Here is a 14592-nt window from a genome sequence, read left to right as displayed (position 1 = left end):
TGTGTGTTGATAGTGAATATCGCAGCTTAACATATGCATAATAGTCTCTAAGAAACACACACAAGTGAGTGGCTGTCTAGGCCATACCAGCTTGAAAGCACCGGTTCTCGTTCGATCACGAAGTTAGCAGCAGCGTCGGGCCCGGTTAGTTAGCTTAGATGGTTGACCGCCTGGGAATGAAGCGGGGTGCTTTGAGGCTCTTACGACAGTTTTTGTTCTCAGCTTTAAGGCAGTACCGCGGACTTGTATTACTCAGTTATTCATTTACTGCTGCGCGGTAATGCATCCGACTCTGGCACCACCAGCGCTCACGTTGGGCCTCTAGTTCTACAGTCCGTGTCCATTGGAGGCCTACTTAAGGGATGCGCGGGCCGCCGCAGGGGCGGGGCGGCGCAACTTGGGTTAGCTCCTCTTGCATCCCGTGGGTGTTTTCCAATTATTTTCTAGTCATTAATAAAATTGTGATAGCAATACATTATAGTAATGGTGGGTGGTATAATAAATGAATGAGTACACATATCCCCGCACTGATAAGCTTTCCTTAAGAAAAAAAACAACCAGGCTTAATGCAAAAAGGTACAATTGGTATTAACGCCATAACTACATGAACTAAATAGGTGGCAATTCCGGGTCTTACTGTACGGGAGCAACGGAGGAAGTACAGCAGCAGGCGTCCGGGCCCGATTTAAGACTTGGATTGGTTCCGCTGGACATACCGTGGCTGTGAGCAGTTCTTCTGACCTTATTTACTAGTAACTGATAGCTACGAATTTATGTTACTCGGATTAATCATTATGCTGCGGTACATAACATCGGTACTGCCTGTAGCGTGACTACTTTCTACCGCCCGCTACTCTCGCCGGACTAGCACAGCTGCTAAGGGGGCGCCACCGGTAAAGCCCTGCACGACGTTTTTGTTTCATCTATTTATCGAGTCATTCAAAATATGTTATGTACTACGCATTTATATGACTGTTGTGTATAATAATATACTTAACTATGCTATAGCTCTAAAAGAACACCACATCAAGTACGTAATGTCTCACGCGCAACCACGGGCTGAAACACGTTTCTCTTGTAGTTCGATTACACCCAGAAGTTAGCAGCAGCGTCGGGGCCCGGTTATACTCTTGGATGGTTGACCGCCCTGGATAAAATTGGAGCCGGGGTGGTAGCTGTAGGTGCTTTCTACTTTATTTTCTTAACTTACTATCGCTATGTTAATACTGCGCCCAGTTTCTATTTGGCATTATAATATGGCGAGTACTCTATTCAGTAACTTCGCAGCCTCCCGGCTGGTCTTCTAACGACTTACCTGCTAACTGATGCATCGTTTCCCAGTAGGTGCCGACAGGGGGGGCCCACTGAGAGAGCCCTTGCTACGCCGTGTTTTCATATTATCTAGTCATTAGCATACGTATGTATACATTAACATATATATGTGAGTATATAATATACAGCTAACATTGATTGAATATCTAAGAATACTACACACATAAATCGAGACATGTTCTACGGCCTTACACGCTGTAACCGCACCGGGTACTTCGTATCCGATACCGAAGTTAAGGCAGGTAGATACTATTGCGTCGGCCTCTTTGAGTTTTATGTCTTGGACATGTGTTCGAGCTGCGCTAACGCCTGGATACCGTGCATGGGGTGTGTCTTAAGTTGTTTTTTTATGGTCTTTCTACTCTTTTTTTTTCTATTTTAGTCTACGCTTTACCTCGGTCATATTATCCTTAATGTAGTGTGTGGGCGTTGGTTTAATCAATCACATCGGCACTCGCTTTACTTTATCGTGCTCTGTTTTCCTAAGCCTCTTTATATCATAATCTCATGGCGCTTAAGACCGGGATTCCGATGCCTGGGCCGTGCTAGGAAGGTGGTCTGGTCCCGTAATTTACTAGTGTAGCCTTTACTTTTAGCAACCAAGGTTCTTCGGTGTTTTTTCTTAATTTCATTTTCTTAGTTTTCATTAACATAATGTGTTTTATGTCTGATTAACATACATATTATCATAGTAGTGTGTCTACTAGATTAAGATAAGATCGGTAAGGATTTTTAATATAACCAAATTATAATCTCAAGATTAAATTAACGATTATCCTTTCTCGCGAACACATGTCAAACTGACAGCAACAAGCTGATTCACGGGCACTAGGTTGTAATCACGACTGGTTACTTGGAGACTAAAGGCCTTGCCCAGAGACATTTATTTTCGTGTAATCTTACATGACACGTCTCGACTCCACCACTTACACGGACAAGGCGTCGTTGGAACACATGCGTGTTTTAAACTGTTACATCTGATTGGTTGAACGGCACTGGGACTACCGGGTTGCTGGTTACTCTTCCTACGTTTTTTTCATAATAAGGCTACTGCTTTTTTACTCGTATCGGTAATCATTATGCTGCGGTAATCATCATCGCACCCGCCTACGTGCTCTTCTACGCTCCCGCTACTGATCGCCGCCCGCGCAGGGGGGCGCCACCGTCGCCAGCCGTGCTCGTCAGGTGCGCGGGCTTCGTCGAGCGGTCGACACCCGCCTGCGGCGACGCGTCGTCACGCAGGATCGAGACGTCGTAGGACGGCGGCGGCTCAAACTGCGGCTTCGAGTCGCGCGACGGCATGCTAGGTGGCGCTGACGGCGTTCGCGCGGCGTCGGGCAGCTGTGGTTGTATCTCGGATAGGCTGATGGCAGCGGCGACGTCTGCTAGCTCCTCGCGAGCTTGCAGCTGCCTCTGCTTCTCCTGCTCCACCAACAACTGCCACTCCCACTCTTCTTCAGCCCTGTTGACGCACGAGAGAAAATGGTCACGCACACACGCAAAGCGATAACACGGAGACACAACGCTTGGTGTGTAGGTTTATTTTAAATAGAACTAACATTGATTACACAATTCTAGTTTTCTTTGGGAATTAGAATGCTCTACATATCTACATTAGCAGGTGTAATAGCATGTGTATCAGCATGTGTAAACAGGGTTTGAATTGCATGCAACTGACTGATTATATTGCTGTAACCAAACAGAAATCCATCTAATCACTGTTGTCAGACAGCAAAATAGCGTGTACGTGTAATGTGGGTACTCATACTGTACGTACATGTACATATGCTAAATATACAGTTGAAATTTACGTGAGCACATTATGCATATATACATGTATGTTTTGTTCCATCTATGTGCTATTTTATAACGTGCCAATTTACCAATGCATCTTTGAACCCTTTACTTCCCTGTTTGAGTTTTGATTCACAATCAATTTATTTCTCCAATTGATATAAACATCGAACATACTCGGTTCTCTCGATTTCGTGAAAACTGGACGATGCTGACACTGCCAGTGATATTATACAGTGCATCGGCATAGCGTGTAGACGGTGTGCACTAAGATGTGGGTAATGTTTCAATGACAACATGATATGAGCCACTATTCCCCAATCTCCCTTACCTTTTATTTTTCTCTAGCTGCCTTCTCTTTTCCTCTTCCATGGCCTTCCTCTCCTCTTGCTGTTTGGTGAGCAGTTCCTGACGCCTCCTCTCCTCTGCCGTCACATGCTTCTGCTCCTCTTCCCATTCCTTTATTTTCATTGTTAGAATGACACAAGCTTTAGATTAGCAAACTATATAGCACCACTGCTAGGCTAGAATGTATGTGAAATATTATGATTTGAATGGCATATACAACAAAACACGTATACAACTAGTATGCATGTCGCACGCATTCTAAAACATGGACATTTACACATATCAACTCCCTGGCTACACAATAGGCTGAAATTATAACACATAAGATATGAATTTTTGTAAGGAAATCAGTATGGTTAACTATCAGGGCCGTACGCAGCAGGGGGGCAGCAGGGGCAGTTGCCCCCCTAGAGATTTTCAGAGTATGCCTTTTAATGGGACAAATACTGTACACTTTTAGAAATAAAATAGAAATGTGACAAAAGGTTATCGTAAATCATCAAAGAAATATTACACTTTTAGCCATATTGAATCTTATCCACACGGCCGCCGTGCGTATAGTCTCGGCCTATAGATATACTATTACTATATTACTAAACTAAGCAAAGTGTGAACAATTACAGCGTGAGAAACTAGCGGTCGCCCAGTCGCGATTAGAAAATCGACCGGGCGACTGCTTGCTTGTGTCAGCTGGTCCGGCGGGGCGACTAGATAATCGCCGCACAGGAAATAAAAAATTTACCAAACTGAGGCCATAATAAAAATGTTGTTTGTTTGCCCTCACCCGGCTGACCCGCCAAAAAGGGGCCGACTCAAACATTTTTATTGACCTTTCCGATTTTTTTTTAAAAGTTTCTGTATGTGGCAGGCCTGCAGCAACTGTACGCGGGCTAGAGTACTAGAGCTATGCACAGCCTGGCTGCGTACGTGCCTGCTGGCTGGGCGGCACTGATTGAAGTAGAGAGGGGGGAGGGGCGAGTGCATTATTGATTGTTTCACTTTCAGCTGCGTCCCAGGGCCATGTTCATTATTACATATGTAGGGGGTGGCCGGGCATTGCTGGTATGAGAGCGCGACAGAAAAAATTTCCTGGAATTGGAAATCGCTATATTATAATTAAGATATTAAATAACTTAATTATGGATCTAACTCAGACAGATTAACTTTATTTTCCTTTCCAAAAACTAATATGTGCTAAAAATTAAGATATTCATTATTTCTTAATTGAAGTTCCTTTTATTTTTAATGCTTTTATTTCCAGATTACGTGTATGTGTGCGTGCGGTGCGTGCGTGTGTGATCTGGAAATAAAATCATGCACAATTTAGCTTTGATGAACACAAGTTGTTAAAAGTATTTTATATGTATATTGTATCACTGTACAATGTACATTATATAAATCTGTAGGCAAACATAAAAGGTATCTCCACACAAGCACACCTGAGCACGTAGACACCATTGCTGAATTTGTAAAAAGACCCCCCTAAAAAAAAGCCAACCTACCTACCCACACTTTTCAGCCTGGGTCGGGTGAGGGCAAACAAAATATTGTTTAATTGTTGCCTGATTATTTTGTTATTCTCTACTAATTCCTTCTACATTATTCTAATGAAATGAATGGTAAATTTAATCAAATATAGACTTCAGGGCCGTACGCAGCAGGGGGGCAGCAGGGGCAGTTGCCCCCCTAGAGATTTTCAGAGTATGCCTTTTAATGGGACAAATACTGTACACTTTTAGAAATAAAATAGAAATGTGACAAAAGGTTATCGTAAATCATCAAAGAAATATTACACTTTAAATAAAGAAATGTGAAATTGCGAAACTTTAGGGCACAGGGGGCATGGGGAGTACCTTTGTCCCCCTACAGAAAATGTTCTGCGTACGGCCTTGTTAACTATCCTTAGTATTGCATCCTCTAACAACGTATGTTTTGTCTAGCATTATTGCTAATAAATATCATGACATATTAGGACATGTCTTCATTACCTCCAACTCCTTATTGTATATCTTTAACAATGACTGTTTAAGCTTCTCTGCTTTTGGAAAGACTTCTTGTAATTTCTTTTTCACTTGCTCCTTCTCTTCAGCTGTCACCTATTGAATGCAAAAACTAAATTAATACCGCATGTAAATTACAATTTGTGAAAGTAACATAAAGATAATCAGATATTACACATGCACACACACATGTGCACATTTATTTATTTATTTATATTTAATATATGTCTGTGAAGTACACTGCATTGTAATCAGTGCAGAGCATGTCACATGACTCCCACAAAATAAATACTAGTATTTCCTACTGAAAATCAAGTTTGCATGCCAAGACTCTTAATATTCTGTTTTCCTTGAATCTAGGTAATAATTATAGATTATACGAACATAGAATACTATATGGATTAGCAAATAATCACCTGATTATAATCTGGATGCTTTGGAAATTTCTCAACAAACAGAGTGACGTATTTGGAATAAAGTACGAATGCACTCGGCAGGTTCCTCTCTTCCATGTATACATCAGCCATGCGGATCATTTCCAGCCCCGATCGACAATACCTATAGAAAAACAAAAACCCAGAATAACACAAATATTAGGCCTATTCATAACGCACTGCACACCAACCAGCGATTAACATAAAACTCGTAATTTATTCTAAAAGTTGCATTTGTCCCATAAAACTACATCTAACTGTCATGAATACTTGATATTGCATGGATGCTCTAGCACTAATTATAATACTATAATCAATTAAGCTCCATGAAACAAAGAATAGAGTTAAATAGAATATCTAGTAACTCTATTTAGTCCATATCAATACTGAGGCTTCTTCAGCTCTATAAAATCAAGAACACAAATTATTACATATAAAATGTGTGGTTACAGTCATTTTGATTTGTGCTGTTTTATGATTATGCCACTGATACAACCTGCCCAGTTATAGGTTCATAAGACCACATACATTATTATATAATTTAATCACCACCTGTTAGTACTCGTTACTGTGTAACAGCTCAACCAGTTATTCACGCATTTGCTAGAAACAAGTTTGAGGAATTCAGATATATAGTTGGTGGCAATCATAGTCTATGTCTTTCTGGAATTTGTTAGGCTTTAACAGCTAACCGGCCACATGAGGTTATCATGTGAAATTCGCACACCTTTTAGGGGGGATGTTATGATCCACTTCGACCAGACCAGCATGTCGACTTAGAGCTCGGACACGTCCCGAAGGATCCCTTACATCAATGTCTGGCAACATTGTTAATATCCTTCACTCTGGTAGCCCTCGCGTTGTCAACTGTAACAAATTTGTAGTAACGCTGAATAGTTTGATAAATTACATCGTGGCTCGAATTTCATTACGGCACCGAGGGACAGGTGCCACAGTTCCCCTCATTACTTGCTGTGGTGACCTGATAACACGCATGGTTCATATCCACGGCAATAAACCACACTGGCAGCCCTACCTAGCTGTCTTTTTTCCCTCTTCATCAATTCCATATTGCATATATGTATCCCTCCCTGTCTGACAGTTTTATTAAAAAGTTAATTGGCCCCGAGAAGCCTCCTTTGAACGATTTGCTTGACTTAGAGCTGCTCCCACTTGCTATGGTTCCCTAATATAGTAATAATTCTGAGTCTGAATAAACTCAAGAAAACGAAGTAAGCGCTTCGCTCTTAATAATAATAATATAGTTATATAGGCCTACTCTTCTTGAAACTTGAGCCTCCAAGGGCCTGTGGCCTAACATAACGTTTGACTCAGACTCATGAGTCATAGTCATGGGTTAGCTCTAGTAACTATAGCCCGCGTACGCGGGCTATAGTACTAGAGCTAAGTCATGAGTTAGCTCCAAGAAACGGTCTTTGCTAGGGTTAGAAGACCCTATTGTGTATATTGACGTTAGTCACACAGCCTGGTCTGGCTAAGTCTAGCCCGACCAGGCTGTGCGACGGATTGTCTATACGGTATTCTAACCCTAGCAATACCGTTTCTTGGAGCTAGGCTAAGTCATGAGAATGCCCAAATAAATTACAATTTACACAATATAGAAATTAGATGCGATTAGAATAATCTGAATAACCTATGCATACCATCTATGTATTATAATGAAAAATTAAATCCATCGCATATAAACCAATATAACATTCGAAAATATACATACATAAACATAAAACCAGCCTCAAAAAACATAGAAGAAGACTCAATGGACTGTGTTGTAAGCACTGATCTCTACTATACTAACTTGTGGGTCCGTCAAATTACCGAAAGGCACCGAAAGGCACCGTTAGGCACCGAAAGGCATACCGAAAGGCACACCAAAAGGCACGAAAGACACCACAAGACACCGTAAGGCACAGGAAGGCACCGGAAGGCACCTAAACAACACCGAAAGGCGCTATGAGAACATCGAATTCCCCTGGAAGAAGCAGTCCGGAGCTGAAATGTCAAAATAAATTCCACCGAAATGCCCTAAAAATGACTGAACTCGGGCCGAAATGAGGTACACAAATAATTAATTGCAGCCAATGGCTACATGCCACAGCGCCATCTCTTGGATGTTTTATAAGTAAATATGAGGATTTTCAATAAAATAATGCGTTTTTAATGTATTTACCACGATTTACGTATAGAAACTATATTATGTTATTTTTACTGATTTCTCCGTATCTTTCCTTGAATTTTAATTGTCTTTCAATGACTTTCGGTAGATTTTTCTGCGTTTCTGTGCCTTTTGGTAATTTGCTGTCTAAACACTAAAAGGCGCAAAAGGCAGGGTAAAAAATTCCGAAATGCCTCTTAACACACCAAAAATACACCGAAAAACACTAAGTAACACCGAAATCAATTCCAAAGGCATCAATAAAGAAGACTGAATGCCACAATAAGGCTAAAAAAGCTCACCGAAATGCAAGATAATGAGTAGAAAATTATTTACAGACAATGCTCTCCTGCTCCGAGTTTAATCGCAGCAGTGCAAACCACAGTGTGTTCCTCTCCCTGCGTGTATTCACGTAGTCGCCTGCCAACATTATGACGCGGTTCCGGGCGCATTGCGCCTACTCTCCCTAATAATCTGCGAGTAGCGGCAAATATCGGTATGCACGCACGTGACAGCAGCTAGCTACTGGTTTTGCGTGGCTCTACCGCGTGCAAGCACATAGTGGTGTGAGGGAGGATTATGTTGTAATACACGATAACATCTGCATGCTTACGTCATGCATCGATAAAATTAGACTGAAATCTGCATTCACATATCTAAATCTTATAAAGACTAATAACGCTTTAAGTCTGATGGTTAGACACCATGCATCTTCAATGATACCTCGATTGCCAGCTGACGTCACGCGCGTTCATATCAGGTAGCTGAAAACTGATGATATGCGGAGTTCTATCGCGACGATTGATATCTCACTAGACGATCTGCAGCCCGGATATCCGCGCGAAGCGCGCAAACGCCGCGCAGCGATGACAATAAATCTTATTCGCTGCCCTATATAGAAAAATTTCGCCAGTGCCCTTTGGGTACAGGATAAAGCCGTATAATCGGTCAATTGAGGAGTTCTGGCGATTCCACAAGCCTTTCGACTATGCACGTAGGTCCAGAATAAATTTGTAATGCTCGTAATTGCTCGTTTGCTGGTCGGCACGTTTGCTTTTCCTCTAGAAAAGCGAGTTTGCATTTCTTCCGTTTCACGCCCTGAATTTATTCTCGTACATATGGCGTCCCATAGATGGCACGACGAGGTCCTCTTCGATGGATTTTCAAGGTATTTTTCCACACAAGGATCGGCGATTCAGCTTAGACTGCTCCGCGGTGGAGAGTTCCACACGCTGCACTAACTATAGGTTTAGTGTAGCGAAAGATACTTGGCCGAGTTAAGGTCCGTACCAGTCTACCTGCAATCGTGACGTGCGATTCAAATTAGCGTAGCCATCTTAGTACACCCTACGTTGATTGGGTAAGCCCGTTGATTGATGTTTGTTTACACTGAGAATTTCTACTAGATGTTATCTGGAAACGCCCCGCCGGCGTGGAATAGCTACCAGATATGGGAGGTCAGACAGTTGCGCCCTCACGTACACGCGCCGGCGAGAGAGCGGCGCCAGCCGAACACGTGGCAGACAGGGGGGTGTAACGCTCAGGCATATACTGGACCAAGGGGGGTTGCATCACTGGAAGGCTAGCAGGCGATGGAGAAGGTAAGGGAAGGGGACGAGAGCGCCAGAGAGTAGGTAGGAGGTTAAGAAGACACGTGGGTGTTGATGGGTCAGGTCAGGAGGAGGAGAAGCACAGTGGTTAATGGCACTCGTATATTAAAATCCACAAGAATTATAGCCAAGAATTATTAGCCATTCTTGCAATAAACTTATACCAGTTTTTACTTATTCCAGTTTTACTTCTTAGTGTCCATAATCTATATACTTACATTAGTGCCCAGTGTTATTACTTATACCAGTATAAACTTTAAACTTATTGCCAGTTTTGACTGCATGAGACAGGCTGCAGATTACCAATGCTGGGCATCGGGTGAAAAACTAGTCGAACATTTGTTTGCTAGTGGACATCATATGGCGTCCTGCGGAGATCAACGATCCAGGCACCACCTCCCTCGTCGCGCGTTTCAGTGAAAACATCGTGTTGTGTTTTGCAGATGGTGGAGGCGGCCTCGCGCGACTGGGTGTTCCTGCACTGTCTGCCGAGAAAGCCGGAGGAGGTGAGCGATTACGTTTTCCACCACGAGAGGTCGCTAGTGTGGCAGGAGGCCGAGAATCGCAGGTGGACTGTCATGGTGAGTGAACGATCGCGCTCGAGCTCGCGTATTTTTTTTTGCGCGGTTTAGGAAAAAGGTTTTATCGTCCGAAATGTCTGCAGCCTGGGGGGGGGGGTAATAAGATAATTAGAATGAATATTAATAATTTAAGAAAATTAAGAATATTTAAGAAATTAAGAATAATTGATTTAATTTAATAAATAAGAAGCATTGAAATCACAGAAATAAATAGTGTATAGAATACAAACAGGATTAAAACATTGTGAACCATTTTACAAAAAATCATATGCACAGTGTTTGTATGCTATGCTGTGACTTGGCCTCCTTTGTTCTTTTACTGCGTTTTGCTGGAGGAACAATGATTGATTTGACCCCGCCTTGCTAATTCTGCATTCTTCTATCTGCCCATATTTCGCGTAATTGTTGCACTGGAGTTATATATTTTATATTTTTTAGTTATTATATATTTATACATATATAATAAGACTTGATTATTCATATATTTAATCATATATGGAAGGAGTGAGACAGTAACAAACGTTTACGATATTATTCCTGTAAATATACACATGTAAATATGCCAATGCTGTTTCCAATTTCTGCCACCAGGCTGTGCTGCTGCACTTACTGCAGGACTACACACCGACTATACCGAAGCTGACGTTTTCCACGGACTCAGCTGAGATAGCGAGAGGGTGAAATCTCAAGTGCCGTCGACCCAACGAAACGAAATATCTCCACGAAAAAATTTCCCGTTTTCTTTACTCGATAGATTATGTGTGTGCTAGGTGGTGTGGTGGGAGGCCACGAACTTTGCAGGCCCTGCAACAGTACTCCCTTAACCAGCTTTTGTTCATCACGTTTAATTTTGAAACAATTGAAGATTAGAATGATCACAATGCACATGATCACAGTCGATGGCAAATTCTAAACAAATGTTAAACAACTGAATCTTGATTTTATGATCTAACAGGCATTTGCATTAAAAAATATTTTCAGATATTTGTTGGGGGGGTTTCTGCCTTCCTCCGTGCTTGAAAAGGACTTGGGTGTTATCGCTTTTAATTTAAATGATCAACCCGCGCATGAAACGTGCTTTGGATAACGACGAAAAGCAGTAATTCTTCTCTAAATATTCTCCATGGTGTCACATGACAGTCAATATAGATTAATCACAGAGATTTCAAGGGTGACGTGACACTTCATTTTATCGTACGAAATACTTTAATATCGAGACGAATCTAACATTGATTCGTCGGAGGGATAGGTAAATATGCATAAGGATTCATCTCGATATTATTTTATTAAATAATTAAAACGGTCGCGTGTATTGGTGCGTGGCGTGGGATGGTGTCAAGTGTTGATATTCTTGCAGGACCACCTGTAGGTGCGAGCTACGCAGCCAGGGGCGTGTACAGGTGGGGGAGGGGGTCCAGGGGGTCCGGACCCCCCCTGCTTGCACAGAAAACGCATCTAAGAGGGGCTAATTTCAAAAAAATTTCAAAAATTCCTAGACCCCCCCCCCCTTCGCGTCCTCGTAAGTTTGGGTTACGGTTAGACCCCCCCCCTGGTACAAATCCTGTACACGCCCCTGGCAGCTTGGGGGAGGGGCAGCGAATGCATTTATCGTATACATTCCTCTCTAGTGATATTATGCGGTGCTAGAACACATCTGTAAGCGCCGTGGAAAAAGCGTGTGCACATCGATCGGTAATTTGCCGTTTGCAGTTAAATGGAAGCGCTATCTTCTAAATTCGTGCGTAGATGGTACACAGTTCTATGGAGCACTAACACGCTCTCTACCGGTGACGGATTTATATATAGTAGGTGGTGTGTTCCATATCGCACACAGTCTATGCATTAGCGTCCCCTGTGTAGCCCTTCATTCCACAGGCACTTGGAGCGATTCAATAAAAAAAATAATGCTAAATATATATGACACTATATATATATATCTTTTATTTTTTTATTGAAACTCCAAGTGCCTGTGCTTCGTTTCGTCACATGCCGTTGCTAAGCCAACGACTACATAGGTGGCGCTACCAGCACATTGTCTATGAACTAATTTGAACATTCCTACTTAGCAAGGGTGTGATATATATCATATATATACGCTGAAGCGCAGATCTTTCGCGCAGTTCCGCGAGCATAGGCGCACGCGACCTCGCGGGAACGTCCCTACGACAGTATGGCAGGCGGCTGGCAGGCTATGGATCCGTGCGCGCGAATGAATTGGCGGGCGACGGATCCATACTGCCAGCGAATCAGTCCGCAATTTTTAGTGGGGACACAGAGGATATGACATTTGGGGACGTGAACAGTGTTCACTTGTTTATAAAAAACCTGTAAACCGCGTAATCTGTTCGTAACCGAGCTGTGTCACGAAATCACTAGAACGACTGTCGAAATTCTGACTTCGCGAACGCTTGCCCGCAGTAATGGAAACGGCTGTCAGAATCTAGGAAACAGCCTACCGGCCGCACACACATCACGGACGGGCGCGCACACACCCACGCACACACACATACACACGCTGTCATCAACGCACAACAATCCCGCTACACGTACCACACGACCACACACGCACATATCAAACAGACATCACACGCACGCGCACGACACACACCACACACACACACACAACACACACAACACACACATTATATATATATATATATGATATATATTACGTTCTCTTATCCGAGATGCAGGAAGAAGGAAGCGAAGAAGACGGATGTAACAACAAAACACTTCTGTATTTTAGAACCGCCATTTGTCCGAGAGCCCCCGATGTACAATGATTTATAATGTCTAGTTTACATGGCCGTATATAGATGGCGATCACTCGTTAAAGAAACACTGTACTGCAATACTTAAACCAAACTCAGTACATGACACCTCCTCCCCTTTTAGTTAGGAAACACCATTGATCAACCAGAAAATTATTTGAAAATACAAAATGTTCAAAACAAACACAATACTCGTTACAAAGAAATGTACCAATTACATGTATCAATGAACACCCTACACATACTGGTGTACTACTCTACAATACTAACACGCCCAATGTGCACTTCTTAACTGGTAAAACACATCAACTTGAAACCTTGAAAAGCCATAAAAATGGTAACTCTGGCTTTAGCCTGTAAACAACCCCACGATTACATGCTTAGAGATCAACAATCACACGCGTATACGATACGTGTAGATCTGCGCACGGTTGTACCACTGTCCTGACACAGCACTCTAGCAGTAGCGGAACTGCTCTGATTGTCAGTCTTGGTCGGGATCGTCTCAATCGTGTTGTCGTCTTCGGCCTGTCTCTAGTCCCCCTCGGTACACAAGATGGAGACGAAACAGTTGGAATGTCCATCGGAATGACTGGACTGGGAATGTCCACAGTGTGGAAGAAGTCTGAACACTCCCGCGGCGGTAGTTCCGTCTGACCTCCGCCACGGATTCCCTCAAATCTGGCTCAGACTCTGTCCTCACCCGGACCTGATGTGGTCAACATGACGGCGCACATCACGACCATCTGTCAGATGCACACACATAGAAACAGGCCCAGATTTCACTGTATCACTCCAGCTATCCAGCATGGACCAGAAACTGAAGTTTTTCACATAGCCCCTGATTCCCCCCTCAAATTGCCTGTCCCGGTGCTGCCTATCATGATATTGCTTCTGCTTGCAATATTTTCCTCCACATGACTTCGGCTATCTGGATGCATTAACTCCAGATGTGTACGCATTTGACGCCCCAACATCAACTCTGCTGGAGTTTTACCGGTGAAGCATGCGGTGTTGAACGGTATTTGAACAGGAACCGCGCAACCTTCGTTTCCACCGAACCAACTTCTGTTTACCGATTCCCTCTTTGACAGATTGCACGGTCCTTTCCGCAAGTCCGTTTGAAGCAGGATGCTTCGGCGCAACTTTGACATGCTTGATACCATTGCGACTCATGAATGTTTGAAACATCTCACTCACAAAGTTCGTACCATTGTCCGATACTACTGTCGTGGAAGACCGAATTGCCGCAAAGTGTGCCTCAGTTTCTCTACAGTCACTTCGCGTGTACATGAGTTCATGACATGAACGTCCACCCACTTGGAATATGCGTCCACAATAATCAGCAACATCTTGTTCTGGTATGGACCGGCATAATCTATATGCAATCTTGACCACGGTCTTGTGGGATATCCCACGGGTGAACATCGCTTTCGGCGGTGCATGCCTTCGGACTTGGCACGCTTCACAACTTTTCACCTTCACTCCAATTCTTGGTCCATTTTAGGCACACACACGTATTGCCGTGCGAACACTTTCATGCGCACCA

The 14592-nt window shown here is 43.0% G+C and overlaps 2 protein-coding genes across 2 annotated transcripts in view; both read right to left on the bottom strand.

Annotated features, from left to right (window-relative positions):
* The window catches only part of LOC106815630 (STAM-binding protein-like), a 14979-nt gene extending 7247 nt beyond the window's left edge, over window positions 1-7732 (bottom strand). Inside the window, exons 1-6 of the mRNA XM_014820119.1 lie at window positions 7644-7732; window positions 6636-6775; window positions 5891-6032; window positions 5463-5570; window positions 3458-3585; window positions 2496-2794 (exon numbers count right to left, since the gene is read on the bottom strand). Of these exons, the coding sequence (XP_014675605.1) occupies window positions 2496-2794; window positions 3458-3585; window positions 5463-5570; window positions 5891-6032; window positions 6636-6736 (778 nt within the window). The 5' untranslated portion in view covers window positions 6737-6775; window positions 7644-7732. The remainder of the gene's footprint in view (window positions 1-2495; window positions 2795-3457; window positions 3586-5462; window positions 5571-5890; window positions 6033-6635; window positions 6776-7643) is intronic.
* Window positions 7733-13729: 5997 nt separating this feature from the next.
* LOC106815629 overlaps window positions 13730-14592 on the bottom strand; it is an 11338-nt gene continuing 10475 nt past the window's right edge. Inside the window, exon 4 of the mRNA XM_014820118.1 lies at window positions 13730-13789. Within this exon, the coding sequence (XP_014675604.1) occupies window positions 13730-13789 (60 nt within the window). The remainder of the gene's footprint in view (window positions 13790-14592) is intronic.

This window comes from Priapulus caudatus, unplaced genomic scaffold (genome assembly GCF_000485595.1).
Source record: "Priapulus caudatus unplaced genomic scaffold, Priapulus_caudatus-5.0.1 Scaffold1162, whole genome shotgun sequence".
NCBI classification, from domain to species: domain Eukaryota; kingdom Metazoa; phylum Priapulida; class Priapulimorpha; order Priapulimorphida; family Priapulidae; genus Priapulus; species Priapulus caudatus.
Note: the sequence above shows the minus strand (reverse complement) of the source record. Positions and strands in the feature narration are given on the sequence as shown.